Source organism: Bos taurus, chromosome 23, assembly GCF_002263795.3.
Source record: "Bos taurus isolate L1 Dominette 01449 registration number 42190680 breed Hereford chromosome 23, ARS-UCD2.0, whole genome shotgun sequence".
NCBI classification, from domain to species: Eukaryota; Metazoa; Chordata; class Mammalia; order Artiodactyla; family Bovidae; genus Bos; species Bos taurus.
The window spans coordinates 36,935,930-36,953,842 of record NC_037350.1 but is presented as its reverse complement, the minus strand read 5'-3'; the positions used below and the strand labels follow the sequence as shown (position 1 = coordinate 36,953,842).

Genomic DNA, 17,913 nt, shown 5'->3' with positions numbered 1-17,913 from the left:
ACCAATTTCTAAATGTGGGGGTCCATTGTTTAAATTCCAAAGACTTGTTTTTCCTTCTCTGCAGTGACCTTGAATGATTATCATCATTTTAGGGACACCAGCCAAAAACATACAACGTAAAAGTGAAGTTGTGATTGAACACTGATAATGTCAAGTGCTTTTAATTAAGCTTCTGACGTTTTATACGTCGATAACAAAATAAAGGTTCAGGTTTATTAAATTAGCTTTCAACTTGTTTTTTCAAAAGCTCTTACCACATAGGGAACTAAATATATAACAGCAGCCTGTTCTCTGCAGTCAAAGCCTCAATGTGCCCCAGAGGAATTCCTGCATGGAATCCATTTTTAAGGAAAGGAAAAGGTCAGGAAATAAGGCAAAGCCACAGACATAATATGGGGATTAAGAATGGGAATGTCTGGTAGGAATCACAACCCAGGATGGCAGCAGCTGAAAGACAGTGGGGAACTGAAATAGAGGAACAGAGGTTACCAGTTGGAGGAGACCTTAGAGATCGTCTGGGATAGTGGCTCTCAGCTTTGGCTGCCCACTGGAAAACTCAAGAGCATTTAATTCACACACTTGCATGGGTCGCACCACGCCAATGAAATCAGCATCTCCGGGGATGAAGATTGAAGCGCAGATTTACCTGAAAGGGTCCGCAGTGATTCTGACCTGCAAGCAGGGTGGAACCTAACCCGACTCCTTCATTTCACACTGAGGTCCAGAGCAGATGCCCCGCCCAGTGGTCAGAGAGGTGTTGTCAGTCTAGGTTCCTCATCTCAGTGTAGGGCACCCCTCTCCCCTCAGCTGTCTGTGCCAACAATCATGGTGTCTTCCTCTGCCCTCCCCCGTCTTGTATTCCTGTCTCACCCAAGTGCCCCCTGTCCTGCCTCTGGGCTGTTGCTCACATTCATCTCGCCTCCTCTCCTTGCCCCTCGCTTCCTGTGGGACGGTGTCACTTTTTGGAGCCACTGCACCCGCCTCTCTCAGTCTTCAGCCTCTAGCCTTGCTCCCATGCTCCACATGTAACGCCGTCACAAAACTCTGAGACACATCTGATGGTTTTTCACAATTCCTACACCACAGGCTCGAATCATTTAGCCGTTTCTTTGGTTCAACAAAGCATGTCCTTTTTTCTCTGTCTCTGCGTGCCTGTGCTCGACCTACTTTCTTATGGTTTATAAATGGCACGATCTATCTATAGACTCAATTCTTTTCTTTCTGCTTTTATCAAAAACTGACCTCCCCCCAGTAGGCGAGACGATTTTCCCTCTTCAACCAAACGTTGTCCTATTTCAGCTGAGTTTAATGGGCCGCGCTTTGCCTACAGCCTGACTAGAGGAACCTGCCGATGCAGTAAGTATAATAGAGGATCCCACGGTCAACATCAGACCTGCCTCAGCCCCAGGCCACATCCCTGGGAGTCACGGCCTTCACTGACCTCTGAAGGTGTCCTTTCTCTTCCTGACTTCAATGTCTGTAACTACTCTGTGCTTAGTCCTTGTTCTCACGGTGGTTCTCCCAGTTCCTAGTCCTTCACCAACAACCCTTCGGATTCTCAGTCCTTGGTTGTTACCTTGCAACTCTTGGCTCTGGCTTTCTCCACCCTTTTGTCTCAGGACATGGTTCTCTGGCTCTCCTGTGGAGCACCTGCCTCTTCTAGGTCATGCAGTGACTGACCAGCCCTTGTTCCCTAGCCCTTCCTACCTGGAGTTTTGACTCCAGCCCCGTGGGTTCAACTTAGAGCCACGCTCTTCTAGTCCCCTGGGCACCATCACTGCCTGATAGTCACCGCTGCCCCTGCACAGCACAAAGGGCAGCTGTTCAGAACTGACCGTCCAGAGGGTGAGCTTGCTTGGCTCCCGTCCTCTCACTCTGACTTTGCTGCTGCTGCTGCTGCTGCCAAGTCACTTCAGTTGTGTCAGACTCTGTGCAACCCCATAGATGGCAGCCCACCAGGCCCCACCGTCCCTGGGATTCTCCAGGCGAGGACACTGGAGTGGGTTGTCATTTCCTTCTCCAATGCATGAAAGTAAAAAGTCAAAGTGAAGTCGCTTAGTCGTGTCCCACCCTCAGCGACCCCGTGGACTGCAGCCCACCAAGCTCCTCCATCCATGGGATTTTCCAGGCAAGAGTACTGGAGTGGCGTGCCATCGCCTTCTCCAGGCAGTGTGAATACTTTGTAATAACAAAATAATCCTCATTCCTTCTTCCCATCCCTTGTATGGTGGCCTTACAGGAGGAGTAAGGGCTTATTTCACATATACATGAGCATGTATAATCAAATACATTGTTGTTGTTATATGTATTTTGAACAAACAATTGCCTATTAGATCAATTAAGAATAAGGCTCACATTTCTGACCTATATTATTTTCTTTTTCTCTAAAGAGCTTCTTTTAACCAATTCCCTCAATTTTTCTTTGTCTGAAAGAGTCTCCAGTTCAGTTCAGTCGCTCAGTCTTGTCTGACTTTTTGCGACCCCCATGGACTGCAGCATGCCAGGCTTCCCTGTCCATCATCAACTCCCGGAGCCTACTCAAACTCATGTACATTGAGGAGGTGATGCCATCCAACCATCTCATCCTCTGTCATCCCCTTCTCCTCCTGCCTTCACTCTTTCCCAGCATCAGAGTCTTTTCCAGTGAGTCAGTTTTTCGTATCAGGTGGCCAAAGTATCAGAGTTTCAGCTTCAACATCAGTCCTTCCAATGAATATTCAGGACTGACCTCCTTTAAGATTGACTGGTTGGATCTCCTTGCAGTCCAAGGGACTCTCAAGAGTCTTCTCCAACACCACAGTTCAAAAGCATCGATTCTTCAGTGCTCAGCTTTCTTAATGGTCCAACTCTCACACGCATACGTGATATGGGTCTTAATTGCTCCTTTATTTTTGAAGGATCGTTATTCAAGGTACAGAATTCTAGGTTGGTGGATTTTTGTCTCTCAACACTTCAAATACTTCATTCTACTCTCTCCTTGCCTGCAAGGTTCCTGAAGAGAAGTTTAATATAACTCTTACCTTTGCTCCTCTGCAGGTAATGTGTTTTTTCCTTTCTGGCATTTTTCAAGATTTTTTCTTATCTTTGATTTACTGTAATTTGAAGATGATATAGCAAGGTGTAGTTTTCTTGGCATGTGTCCTGCTTGATGTTCTCTGAGCTTCCTAAATCTGTGGTTTAGTTCCAGAATTTTCCAGAATTTGACCTTAGTTTGGGGAAATTCTTGGTCATTCTTACTTCAAGTTATTTTGTCTTCTCCCCTCTCTTTTTTCTCCTGCTATAAGTCCAATAGCATATATGTTATACCTTTTATCTCACAATCTTTGGATATTCTCATTTCTTTTAGTGTTTATTCTCTGCTTTGCAGTTTAGAGGTTTCTATCAAAATATCCCCTAGCTCAGAGATTCTTTCCTCAGCTGTGTTCACTCTATTAATAAGCCCATAAAGGCATTCTTCATTTCTGTTACATTATTTTTGATCTCTAACATTTGTTTTTTTTTTCTTAGCATTTCTCTCTCTCTGCTTCCAATGTCCATTTGTTCTTGCATGCTGTTTGCTTCACCCATTAGAGATGTTAGTGTATTAATCATAATTGCTTTATGATAATTCTAACATCTCTGCCATGTCTGGTTGTGACATTTGCTCTGTCTCTTCAAATTGTGGGTGATTTTTTCCTTTGACATACCTTGTGATGTTTCTTGATCATCAGATATAGTGTCCTGGTTAAAAGGAACTGCCTTTAATAATATGGCAAGATGTGTGTGGGGGCAAGTGTTATGTATTCCTGTGATTGTGTCTCAGTCTCTCAGTCAGCCTAGGCCTCTGCACTGTGATCTTCACAAGTGTTTCTCAATGTTTTTCTCTCTCTTTAGGTGGGATTGGACGGTGAGGTGGGCTGGAGCTGTGTGTTCCCTTCCGAGGTCAGTTAGGTAATAACCCTAGCAGGTTAGGCTCTGATTAGCTAGCTTCTCTTGGGGGCAGACCTTGTGAAGAGCAAAATGCACTGGTGTATTCCAAAATGATTCATTTTCCCCCTCCTCCTGCCAGAAGCCCAAGGGGATTTTTCTCTGATTTTTCTATGGGGCTTCTGCTGGTAAATCTCACAGCCTTGTGGGGGTCCCTACAACTGGATCCCATTGGAGTCCTTAACTCCCAAAGTTGTCAGCACTGAGCTTCCAATAATTATTGTTCGGGTTTCCCTGCCCCAACTCTGGTCCCAGAAAGGCCCTGCTCTGCTCGGTTGCTTGTTGGTCTCTCCAGTTGAGGGTGGGGGGGAGCGGGGGAGGGGGGGCAGTGTTCCTCGTGTCCTTTGCTCTCGTCTGGGTCCAAGACACGTTGCTGGTGTTTCAGAATAGTAACTTCCAAGTTCCTTATAGACAGAACCAGAAACCAGCAGTCAGTCCATTGAAACTCAAACTTGTTCTTTTGTCTTCTTACCACAAAGTATGATGAAGACCTGCTGAAACACTTGAGTTTTATTAGAACATACCTTAAACACATCAAACTCCTTGAAAGCTTGTAGGTTTTCCTGTTTTTGAGAATCCATATGTAGAGTTATTGCAGTTTCACCTTATACTCAGCACTATTTTATTTTAGAAAACGTTAACCTATAAATAGAGAATGGGCCCAGAAAGCATTGAATTCATTTGGGGAACCAGGAGAAGTAAAATTGGTGGATATTGTTAAAACTCAATTGATTATATTTTGATCTTGTTCGAAATACAGGTTCTCATCACATGTGTAATGCCTTTCAGATCTGAGCTCTATTGTTATCTTTGATGAAAACTGAAATAATTACATTATCTGCAAACCTGAACTGTTAAAAAAAATTCTCCCCTAGGACCTTTAATTTTGTTTGGTTTTGTCTGAAAGGGAATTTAAACATGAACATAAAAGGGGTCATTCGTGTTTTCTGTCCTTGCAGAGTGAGATTCTGACTTCCCCTGGAGGAGGGCATGGCAACCCACTCCAGTATTCTTGCCTGGAGAATCCCACAGACAGAGGAGCCTAGTGGGCTGCAGTCTATGGGGTTGCAAAGAGTCGGACACGACTGAGCATGCACGCACATCTCTGTGACCTGGACCTTGAGCTTAGTGATGAGGTGGACTTGAAGGCACCTTACACAGTTCTTGGGGAGGTGTTTGCCATACTTATTGTACTTTGGCCACCCTCATTCCAAGTTCATCACACAACTTGTTTAACATGTTTACTTTTTAAACACTTGGAGAATTAACAGGTGGTTGCATGACTGAGATGTTTGTTTTAACAGGCGAAAAAGTGGGAGGTAATTTAGACACACACTGTGATGCAATAGGAAAATACCTAATTATTCCATTTTTGGCTCAGCTTTTAGTTTCAGTTAAAACTGCTGATAGCAAGGCTCAACAAGTCTTGTAGCTTCGTATTGTTAACATGGTCTGTGTGTGAGAAACTGGCTCACTAGCAACTGGCTTACTTTAGTTACTTGTACACAAAACCTGCTACTTGGCTTTAGTGCTAGAACTTAGTAAAGGGTCTCTTCTCAAAGTTTCTGTCACCAGCAGTTATAATGTGACTACAGAAAGCTCCAAAAGCCCTTTATCTATTTCAGCATGCTCTCAAAAACAACTTGTAACATTCTCTGAGTATAGAATGCTCAGAATGCAAAATCCTGAAAAAACAGCTAATTGATATTTTCCTTGATATGTTCATCCTGATGTGTCAATATAGGTTATGATTGATTCTTGAACTGTCTTCATTCAGTGAGCAAAAGGAACAAGGAATTTTGCTGGACAAATAGTTGTTCATTTAATTTGGGGGTCACAGGACTATTGCCAGAAGTGGACGTGGTCAAAGATAGAGATTCTGTGAATAGATCAGAGATGGCTATTTGTATAACTTTTTTTGTAAAGGGTCAGATAGCATTTATGAACTATAGAGTCTCTGTTGCAACCACTCAAATTCTGCTGTTATGGAGTGAAGTCAGCCATAGATGATACATAAGCAAGTGAGTGTGACTATTATTTTTCATTAACATTTTATTTGCAGAAACAGACAACAGGCTGAATTGACCCAGGGGCCCTCATTTGTCAACCCCTATTCTAGATCCCAGAAGATGCAGCTCTGGGCTACATGACTCTGACCTCACAGGAAAAACAGCAGTGGTCTTCAGTTAACTGGACTAATAATATGTAGCCTTCCATAGTCACAGCCAAGACTTCACTGTAGTTGTATATAGTAAATTTGTTGTCGGACAAAAGGGCATTCTTTCTTCACTGTCTGCTTTTTGGGTTTAATCTGAATAGTGTTACTTGCTATTTATTTATACCCTACTTTCTTCCCCAAATAATAGAAGGTATATTTAGGTTTTAAAACCCAAACCCACATAAAAGGCCGCACCAAACTGCCTCTGCCTATCCCTTATCCACTTGCTGACTCAAGCTGGGAGCTCTACCATTTTTGGACTGATCAGTCCTGGGAGACCCCGTAGGCTGAATACTGATATGCCACCTATTTTATCTTCTCTAGCATAATTTCCTTTCTGAAAAAAAAAATTTTTTTCCCCAGTGTTTTATATTGTCTCCTACCAAAGGAAGTGTTAATATCCGTCATTTCTCTTCTGATTGAAGTATAAGCCAAGAACTGTTAAACCAGCTAAGTGGGTGTATGGAGAGGAAAGAGAAAATTAGAAGCTAATGAAAACTCTGGTGGGCAGGTGACCTGTTCAGAACAGATGCCAGGGCTTGGAGAGCCATGAAACTGTTTCCATACAGTTAGACATACATCTCTGCTCTCCAGAGAAATGGAGTTAGGGCAGCCAGGTGGTCAGCAACATGGCTCAGAGGTAGACAGGGGAAGTGGGGATTTTGGCTGAGCTGCAGGGAGGGATGTCGGCTAGTGGGTGTCAGAATGTGGAAACAGGCCAAGTGATTTGAAGGACTGCTTACTTGAATTGGGCTCCAAAGATAGTTCCAAAGTAGAGAACTAATCTGTAGGAAACCCGTGAGTGTGTACAAATGACTCTAACACAAGCGCCTCAGTGATAATAGCTCTGACTCTGCAACCAGGTAGATGCCAAAGGTCATGTAGGACCTATGCTGGAGATCTTTGTGGATTTCACCCTGGGGAGGTGCAATGGGTGTGCTCAGGAGGAGACTGGAGTTTAAAGAAAGGAAACATGGGTACTGGCCAAGGATCAACAACATCAGAGTAGACCCAGAAGCCAGATGGGAGCAGTCTTAAGGACAGACTGGCCACTCTCATGACAGAATTTTAAGATGTGGTATATGAGATGTTCGGATGGCATCACCGACTCGATGGACATGAGTTTGAGCAAACTCTGGGAGTTGGTGATGGACAAGAAAGCCTGGCATGCTGCAGTCCATGGGGTCACAGAGTCGGACACAACTGAGCAACTGAATTGAACTGAAGTGGGCTAACTCTATGATACACAAAATCTAAATACAAGAAATGCATTCTATAATCAGCAGCTGGGATGGTGTTTAATACCTGTTTTTTAAAATGTCTTATCTTTTCACTAAATTTATAAATGTTCTAACCTTTAAACAGAAAAGAGAAATTAAGAATTTCCAAGCTAAGCCATAATCCCTTTTTTCATTCACTCTTGGTGAGGGGAAGGTTGGTCTACTCTCTGGAGGAGGGGGCTGCCTGGCTGTTCCTATCAAGGTAATAAACATGCCTACTCCTTGATTCTGCAACTGGACTTCCATAATTTATCCTTTTAAAAAACGCACACTCTCAAGCTGGCCTAGATGTTTGTGCAAAGATTATCGTTATATTTATAAATTGAAATGCATTGAAGGAAGAAAGTTCAGATTTCAGGAGTTTTGGGATTTTAGAACTCTTAAGGGATCACAGTGCTGGATATACAGGCACTTAAGTTTGGCAAGGATAAATAGTGAAGTGGAAAAAAAGTAAATTTCAGAAGAATGTATACAGAATGATCCTTTTTCTTTGAAAGTAAAAGTTATCAGTTGTGTGTGAAGATACATGCACAGAAAGTCTGAAACCATCCACAAAATTTCTCACAGTGGTTACGGGAAGGTGGATTAACACGCTGATTAAACAATTAGTAAACAAAACAATCAGTAAAACAAAAATAAACAAGCTGATTCTTACAGTCACCTCTCCTAAGAGAATAGCACCCTTCATTATCACAGATGCTGGGGGTAAGGAGATGGAGAAGACTCACTTCTTGTAATGAAGAAGACATCATGAGAAGTGAAGGGGGCTTTTCTTCTCGTAACTGTGTATGAGAGTCACGTGTTGTCATTACTGATACAGTTGGTATATGCCTGTCTAACTCAGGTATATTCATTTATTCATTAGTTCAGCAAATATTTATTGAGTGCCTACTGTGTGTGAGATACCATTCTATCTATAGCAGTCATATATATGTATGCATGCATGCGTGCTAAGTCACTTGAGTTGTGTCCAACTCTTTGTGACCCTGTGGACTCTAGCCCACCAGGCTTCTCTGTGCATGGCATTCTCCAGGCAAGAATACTGGAGTGGGTTGCTACTCCCTCCTCCAGGGGATCTTCTCGATCCAGGGCTCCAACCTGTGTCTCCTTCAGCTTCCACATTACAGGTGGATTCTTTTACCACTGAGCCTCCAGGGAAGCCTTGCTCGTGCCCAACTCAGAGTAACAGAAGTTGGTGTTGCTGTGAAACCGAAAGTGTTCTAAATGTATTTTCTTTCTTCTCATATATATTTTTTTTAGTGTCTGAATATATGCATTTGTAATAAGTAGAGCTGTAATTATGAAACTTTGCATAAAGAGACTGCCTGGCTGGCCTGTGACAGTGATCCACATGACCGTCAAGTGGCCTTGGTTTCTGGTTGTATCCATTCATCCCAAATTAACCGTGTAGGTCCTCGGCCTGCACAAAGGAAAAAAATCTCAAAATAATGTCATAAAGTAGATAGAGAGATAGAGCTAGAGATCTACATTTAGATATATACACATGTGTGTATTTTTGCCACCTGTCAACTCAAAGGTTTGTGTTTTCTCCCACAGAAAAAACAAAGAACAAAAGAGCTCTCTCGGATATTTCATTCGTACAATCCATACGATCACAAGGTAAGAGCAGCGTGTTATCAGTGTGATTGGGTAATAGAAGTGCTTCTGAACGTAGAGCACCGTGTTCGCCAGTACACAGTGATTTGGAAGTACACTTCTACCAACTACATTTATATTTCAGTTTTAATTTTTAACTCTTTATCTCTTGTAAAGAAGAGAGAAAATTTGTATTTCTGAACTAAAATATTCTTCTGTATTCACATTAAAATCTGGTTACATATTGTCACTGAAGCCTCAAAGACTGTGAAAAGACAGATTTGGGGGTGTTTCTTGATTAGTGGGTTTTTTCCTTTCCAAACAGTGTAGTAAATGAACTTGGCTTTTGAATTGATGAAGATAGAATATTATCTGCCAACTCTCGGTTCACCGTTGCTCCTGACAGAAAGTTCTATTTCTTAAGAAAAAAAAAAACACTCTAACAGGAAGCAGTGCCTAGAATTATACCTGAAATACTCACTCCCGAGAGCTTTGCTGTATCGAAGACCACATAGTTAATGACCTTGGCCCTCCATCCGTCCAGTAACTTCATAGATCCACAGCCAGTCGTCTTGTATGTATGCCCCACACTCTCCACTCCCTGTCTTTGAAAAATTCTTAAGCCTCTTCTCACTGATAAGTATTTTACTATATATTTGTAAAACATAAATTCTTAAAAAAAAAAAAAAAAAAGAAGCCCACTAATTTTTTAACGAAAATGCACAATACAGCATCTTCATAGGGAAATATATGAAAGTATCCTGAGACTTGTTCAAATCTTCTATATCATGTAAGGTTCCGATAAACCTGTTAATTTGAGGTGATTTCAGAAGCAAACAAAAAACATTTGCACGGTTGAAATGCTGATATAAACTTAAATCTTTATCTATGAATTTACAAAGAGACATGTGGTAGGGATTTTTTAACTAGCCAAAATAAGGAGTGTGAAAACTACTTTCTTCATTTGAGAATACAGAGATGTCTGGATTCAGGAGGAAAAAAATTGTGCCAATTGTTCATAGAAGTTGAAAGAATTTGAATAGCTTCTGGTTTTTCTATAGTAACCAGTTGACTTAAGCGTCAAAAATCTGTCAAAAGAGATGTTGTATTCCATGTGACCACAGCGATGTACAAGACTAAACATTTATCATTTCAAGTTAAATTTTTCAAGTGAAATCGATCACGGAAGAATAGCAATTTGTTGGAAAGAGCTTGAGCAAGCCAGGAGTGTCTGACAGTGCAGGCGGAAGGTGCAGACTGATAAGTAACAGGACAGCCAGCGGAATGAGATTGGCCAGATGTCCGATGGGAAAGTCGCCTTTTTTTTTTTTAGACAGTGTCATTTAATTAACATAAATGCAACAGTGGCTGAAGTTAATATTTAACAGCAGCAGCAACAATAGGCTGTGACAAATCAGAGGTTGTGCCTGACTTGTCTAATTTTGTCCACTTCTAACATTTTTTGAATTCACTGTTAAGGGAAATTCCATTATTCTTTTATTAGAACTCTTAATGGAGCTTAGCCACTCACAGCTTCTCCTGGCTTCCTCTTCATATCCTTTGTGGCATTGTATCAAAGTCACCTCAGATGATTTTGGCTTCCTCTGTGAAGACTTCATTCCTCTACAAATTAGTCATCAGGCAGTGAGGAACTGAACATAAATGCTGGATGGAGCTCCCTTTGATCTTTGCTTTAGGTCGGTCATAAATTACTGTTAAGTAGCTGGACGGCTTGATGAGTGATTTTTGAAGCACCCAAGGTTTAGCCTGATGGCATTGTTTTTTTCTATATATGCGGTTAAAAGGATGAAATTTTCTAGAAAAATTTCTCCTTCCCCCTTACTCACCTTTTCATGTTTTTCTAAACTCCTTTCAGGCAAGTTTAACCGTTTTACTCTTAACCATGTCTCTTGAATCATGGGCATTGAGTGACGTGCAGTGTTTTCTCAATGTTAGAATGTTCCTTTTTTCTCCGTAAGTAAAATAATAGAAGATTGTGATTTGAGTTACCTTGTCATTTTAATTCCCCAATTATATTCAAATTAGTTTTCTAGACAGATAGATTTTAGTGTAAAATGTTTTGTAAGATGTGGTTAAAATTGGTTTAAACATCTCATGCTCAATGAGCTTTCTGGAGAGATCTTTCAGGTTATATATATATATATGTCGTAAATGAAAGCTTATAAAAAATAAAATATAGGCTGTCTTGGATTTGCTTTAAAAAAGAATTAAAAGGGGGACATGGGTAGGGCACAGTAAAAATAAGGTTGGCCTTGCGTTGATGATTATCAAAACTAAATTATTGGTTTGTAGGGGTTCATCCTTCTGTGTATTTTTTTATATGATTGAAATTTTCCATAGTAAAAATTATGCCAGAAGTAAAAAAAAAAAAAAAAAGCACTATGGTCTACTCATGGGAGTGAGTGTTATGGTATTCTATTCTTCTCTAGCTAGATTTTTTTTAATTGTTCATTTTCCCCTTGATGTAAATTTGTACCCAAGAAGGAATACTTAGCATTTCAGAAGGTTCATAATGCTGAGTAAACCCAGAAATGCAAATCCTGTTCTAAAGTTGGCATAACTTTCTGGGGGTTCATCCCAAATTATAGTGGGTCACTGAAATGATAGTCTTGCCTCCAAGAAACCGTTAAAACCGTTGTATTGAAAAAGGGGCGTCGGCCCCACCGTTTTGTTCTCACTGAGTCACTTAAGTTTGCTCTCCTTTTCTCCGCCAAACTGAGACTGTGCCTGCCTGACCCCAGACACAGGAAAGTCACCAGGTTAAACAAATTTGTTGTTTGAGTGAAGCCAGGTGCAGTTTCTTAATCAGACTTGAAAGCCATTGTTTAGGTTGTAAATGGTCAGTTGGTTCTCTGTAAGTGCTGTGGCAAAAAGCAAATAGAGCTTAGGGCAAAATGAGCACGCAGGATGAGTCTTGAGGAAAATACTCGATTTGTTTTTTTTAATACTCTAAGTCAAATTTTGCTGGAGCCTGGAAGAATTTCGCTTTGGATTGTTATCTCTAGTCCTATGTTCATCTTTTTTAAAAATTGTTTTTAGGAATTCTCGTAAACATACACAGAAAGGCTTGACCAAACCCTGAGTCTCATTTCTCTATCCTAATAAAAAGGGAACATTGGTAAAGGAAATCCAGTAGCCGCAGGTAATCTGATTGTGTTTTGTACGTTATATTCTTTCCTTGTTGTTTTAATAAACACATAATAAACAGAGCTTGGAATTTCTGAAACCACATCACAGCTAACCACAAACTTATATGACCAAAGGTCTCCCAGGCCAAGGACAGCCAACCTGGAGTTGCATTTCTGCTTTGGATAAGTCAAGGATAGGTGGAATAGGTTATCATTAGAATGTTGTTATTAAAGCTATGCAGATTAGCTTTAATGCTTTTTGTCTCTGACCTGAAGAAAATATTGCCATGCATATATAAGATGTCTCCCTCTTTCCTGTTGCCTTCCTTTCTTTCTTGTTACATACTATCAGAATTATGTGTGGGAGAAATCTAGGTTTATCAGCTAAACACAGATGTTTATAATTTGCTATCATAAAATGCTACTATAAAATATGAACATACTTGGAAAGGAAAAGGTACACAATCTGTTTAGGTCTGTAGTGGTTTTTACATCTGCACAATTCAATACTTCCTCAACATAGATAATCTATATGAATTAATATATACTCGACCATTAAAAGGGAGTCTTTTTAACAGGTTGTCACTGTTAAAGTTTCTGTGTTTTGTGAAGCGGGCTTCTCATTTTCTTTTAGTGACTGTTGTTGTTTGAATAATTTTCGACATAAATCAGTGGACACACATGAGTAGAAACATACTTGTGTTGGTGAAGTAAACTTTTCTTTGTCTTTTGGTGACCAGTGTTATTTTAATGATTTTTTCCTGCACATGTAGACATGTATCGCTTGAACTGTAAACAGACTCATGTGTGTCCAAAAAAACAGCTGCCTGTGAATTGAATACACTTGAGAAGTTAGCATATGAATAGACAGAAAATCACTCAACCGGAGGTCTTTTGTGTAGCGATCTTAGCCATCAAAAACACAACCCAGAACCTGAAAGTAAGCCAGCCTAGGCCCAGACTGTCACAATCATCTAATTCTCTCTCTCCCTGCCTCATTAGTTCTTCAGTTCTCCATCCATAAATAGTCCACTTAAAAAAAAAAAAAATAGTTCTAACAAACATAGATGTGTACCACAGTCAACTCTAGCAGCAGTTAAAAAGAGGGTGGTTATTGCTTCAAGAAGTCAGAGCTGCATTAAGTGGCCGCATGCAAATGAATGCAAGGCCGAGGTTGGCCGTAAAAGCTCTAAGTCATTAACAGAGGGCTTCTAAATGTGCAGCCGCCCAAGGCCACTGAATGTGCGTCCAAATATCCCTATAATACAGTTTTTGTAGTCCCAGAGTAAAATAATTGGACCTAAATTACCTCAGGAAGCAGAAGTTTTCTTTAAAAAATTGTAGAGATGTGTATAATCTATTTTTACAAACATTGATCTTTTCAGAATAAATCGTCTTTATCCTGAAAACTCTCTTAGGAAGAGCTGGTTGTTAATAACGTTGGATAAATGAAGTATGTATTACTATAGAGAGTGGTTTAATAAATGAGAAATAGTCAAAGAGTGGTTGAACATGTATTGGTAATTGGGTAAAAAATTAACCAGGTGGGACAGAAAATGTATGAGAACCTAAGAGATGAGAAGGGTAGAATCTGTCTTCCCCCCAATTATTTATTTAGTAGATAGTCTAAAATTATTAAAGCCTTTGAGAATTGTTATACTTTTATCCTAAAGCTTATTCTAGGTATAACTTGAGTGAATACTTGTAAGTAGTGAATCAGTACAATGCATTTTTTCAAATTTCTGAGTTGGTTTTGGCTGCAGTGGGTCTTCGTTACTGTGCACAGACCTTCTCTAGTTGCAGTGACCGGGGCTACTCTCTATTTGTGGCACATGGGCATAGTTGCCCAGAGGCATCTATGTGGAGTCTTCCCAGACCAGGAATTGAACCTGTGTGCCCTGCATGGTAGGCAGATTCTCAACCACTGGGCTACCAGGGAAGTCCAGGACAGTGCATTCTTACCTGCAGTATTAAATATACGAAAATAATTGACGTGTGTTTTCCTGATCCACACTTCCTAAGATTACCTTAAGAACTGTTGTGGATACAAATACTTCTTGGAATTCATACCTACTAGTGTACAGTGAACTATGTAATAGAAAGTGTAAAATTATATTTTTTGCAGCTTCATTTGGACAGAAGCCCAATCTATTTCAGAAGTCTTGGGTAAAAGAAGTCTTTGGTTATATACCGTCCTTTCTTCCCTAAGAGACTAGTAATCTCTATGGCATCAAGTTTCATAAATCCACATAACACAACTTAAGCCAAAGGAACAGTTTCATTTCAGAAAATCATCTACTGATTTACATTTTTCCATTAATCACATCTGTCTAGTAATTTAAAATGGAAGTTACTTTATCCAGTTCTTTATGTTTGAAGAGTCACTGCCATTTGACTCAATCCTGAGGCAGCTACAGAACTGTCAAACCTTCATCATGCCCTGTGCTTGGAGTGAAGTAGCATCAGAGTGCCTTGGGTTGTACATTTAGAGAAGGAGATGCGGGTTTGGATTATTGCCTGCTGGCCCTATTGGGCTTTGAGCTATCTGCTCTCTGGAAATAGCAACTTCAGTTCTTAATGGATCCAGCTCTCTTTGATAGCCAGATTTTCATGGCACATGCAGAGGAAGAGACAAGTTATTGATTTGCCATGTTTATGCCATGCTTAAAATGGTTCTCTGCAGCAGGTTGGGCAAAGCTATTTGTGCACTTAACTCTAGTCCCCATCTTTGGCAAAGACTAAAAGTTGTTTAAAAAGTAATTTGGGGGATGTTGCTAAATAGCAGGAACAATTGGATAAATGTCTGATTGAGTTCCCTTATTGTTACCTTTGTCACATTCATACTAAAACCATAGTTTTAGTTGTAGTAAACTAAAGAGCATACAGCATACTAAAACCATGCTCAGGTTATGGCCTTGGAACACAGGGAAGTGAGCACTTCAGTAAATACTAAACTCATTTCATTGGCCTCAGGAACTCTACACTAAAGTCGTATGAGTAACTCAGTCTCAAAATAATGGACATTCTAAAGAGCTCTTTTGGTGTAAAATCTGTGCTTCCTGCTCAAGGTAACCATACGATTGTTACCAAAGAGGCAGATATAGTTCTGCTATTTCTGGCTTCAAGAATAGGTATCTCTAGACACCCTTTTGCTTCCTGATCCATGCCAACCTGATCCAAAAGCATTTTCTTTATTTTTAACTTTTCTCAGCTTGTGATTCAAGTTGAATAATGGGTCATGTTTCCTGGGGCCTAACTTTGATATTGTACCATTGTATTTTTCTCTTTTCCTTCTAACATGGCATTGTTCTAAAAATTAAACTTTTTTTTTTTTAAACACATTGATTTATTTTGTTACTGTAACTTCAGGGATAGGTTGTATCGAAGTATATATAAATAATGAAGATTTTAGTGGTATGTTAAAATGATATATCCAGGGACCCATAGATGTCAGAATTCTGCTCTGGCAGTTTCCCTGAGGATTGGCAAGGAGACTGGAGTCTGATTGAATTATTATCATCATCACTATCATTACACTACTTAAAGCACACTGTGTAACTGGTACTGTTCTCAGAGCTTTGCATATACACATTTAACCTTCATACCAACTCTATCCGTACTGTCATTGGATTGGCCAAAAAGTCCGTTCAGGGTTTTCTGTAACATCTTACTGAAAACCCAAAGAAGTTTTCTGGCCAACTCAGTATTATCCCTTGTTTTACAAATGATGAAACTGAGGCATAGGTTAAGAAACTGCTCAAGGTCACACAGCTGTAAGTTACCGAGCAGTTTAGCTCCAGAGGCCATGCTCATCACCCCTGCGCCACAAGTAGCAGCAGATCTGCAGATGAAGAGGCTCTAATAAAGGTGGATTGATGAGCGCGACTCAAGTGCCAGGTCAAAACGGGCCTTCTTGCCCTCCACCTGCAAATCTAAATCTAAATAGGCAAACTCCATGTAGACACAGAGGTAGGAGAAGAAATAAGGAGAGAGAGAGGACACAAATAGTCCAGGGGAAAAGCATCAGGGGTTCCATAGACTGCTTCCCCACAAAGCACCCAGTAGAGCAGCGAGAACTACCACCGTCACCTCCACTCTTCCCCCATCTGATAAATCCACCGTCAGCCTGGGGCAAGGGAAACTTCCTTTAAGCTGGACTTCCACCATCAGAGACTAACAGACGACTATTAAGCACTGTTGGGCACTCTGTTTGCAGCACCTGTTCACCTTGCTCTCCTCTCAGCTTGCATCTGTGAGGGTAGGGACGGGACAAGCTGCAACTAAAGGTTGGAGTGTTTAGGGCCAAAACAGCAGGGGATATCCAAGCCAGAGAAATAGGACAAGCCCGCCTATAAGCCTAGAGCCCAGAAAAAGGTTGAGGAGAGAATGAACTGAAGTCATGTGGAGATGGGAAAATGCCAGCAGGACAGTTTGGAAACCTGTTCCATTTATCAGGACCCCAGCTAGCATTTGGGGTTCTAAATCAGAAATCAGAAAGTTCCCCAGGTCCTCATTTAAGAATGTTTTATTTAGTAGCATGCTCTCTTACCTCATACCTCTCTGCCCAGCTGCACCCAGGAAATATCAGGAATAAGGAGAAATGAACTTCATGATCAAATATTTTGCTAGCATTTAATGTAAAAGTATTGATAAAAATTAATCAAAAGAAAATCTAAAAGGCAACAGAAGCAAAAATAAACAAGTGGGATACATCAAACTAAAAAGCTTCTGCACAGCAAAGGAAACCATCAACAAAATGAAAAGGCAGCCTATGAAGTGGAAGAAGATATTTGCAAATCTTATATCTCATGAGAGATTAACATCTGAAATATATAAAGAGTTCATACAACTCAGTAGCAAAGTAACTCACAAACAGTTCAATTAAAAAGTGAACAGTCTTATGGAATCTGTGGGAGAGGAAGAGGGTGGGAAGATTTGGGAGAATGGCATTGAAACATGTAAAATATCATGTATGAAACGAGATGCCAGTCCAGGTTCAATGCACGATACTGGATGCTTGGGGCTAGTGCACTGGGACGACCCAGAGGGATGGTATGGGGAGGGAGGAGGGTTTAGGATGGGGAGCACATGTATACCTGTGATGGATTCATTTTGATATTTGGCAAAACTAATACAATTATGTAAAGTTTAAAAATAAAATAAAATTTTAAAAAAAGGTCAACTAAAATATAAAAAAATAAATAAATAAAAAGTGGGCAGAGAATCTGAATAGACATTTTACAGAAGGTATACAGATGGCCAACAAGCACCTGCAAAGATGCTCAGCATCACTGATCATCGAAGTCAAAGGAATCAAAGTGAAAGTTGCTCAGTTGTGTCCAGCTCTTTGGGACCCCATGAACTATACAGTCCATGGAATTCTCTAGGCCAGAATACTAGAGTGGGTAGCCTATCCCTTCTCCAGGGGATCTTCCCAACCCAGGGATCGAACCGGGGTCTCCCGCATCGCAGGTGGATTCTTTACCAGCTGAGCCACAAGGGAAGCCCAAGAATACTGGAGAGGGATAGCCTATCCCTTTTCCAGTGGATCTTCCTGACCCAAGAATTGAACTGGGGTCTCCTGCACTGCAGGTAGATTCTTTACCAGCTGAGCCATAAGGGAAGCCCTTATCACTAATCATCCGTCACTCATCATCAGGGAAATGCAAATCAAAACCACGGTGAGACATTAACTCAAACTGTT

At 40.6% G+C, this 17,913-nt stretch overlaps 1 protein-coding gene across 6 annotated transcripts in view; it reads left to right on the top strand.

Moving 5' to 3' along the window:
• Window positions 1-17,913, top strand: part of CDKAL1 (CDK5 regulatory subunit associated protein 1 like 1) — a 739,806-nt gene that overhangs the window by 518,575 nt on the left and 203,318 nt on the right. For all 6 annotated transcript variants that reach the window (XM_059880369.1, NM_001192691.1, XM_059880368.1 and 3 more), the window contains one exon: window positions 9,022-9,084. In XM_059880369.1, coding sequence (XP_059736352.1) covers window positions 9,022-9,084 — 63 coding nt within the window. The remainder of the gene's footprint in view (window positions 1-9,021; window positions 9,085-17,913) is intronic.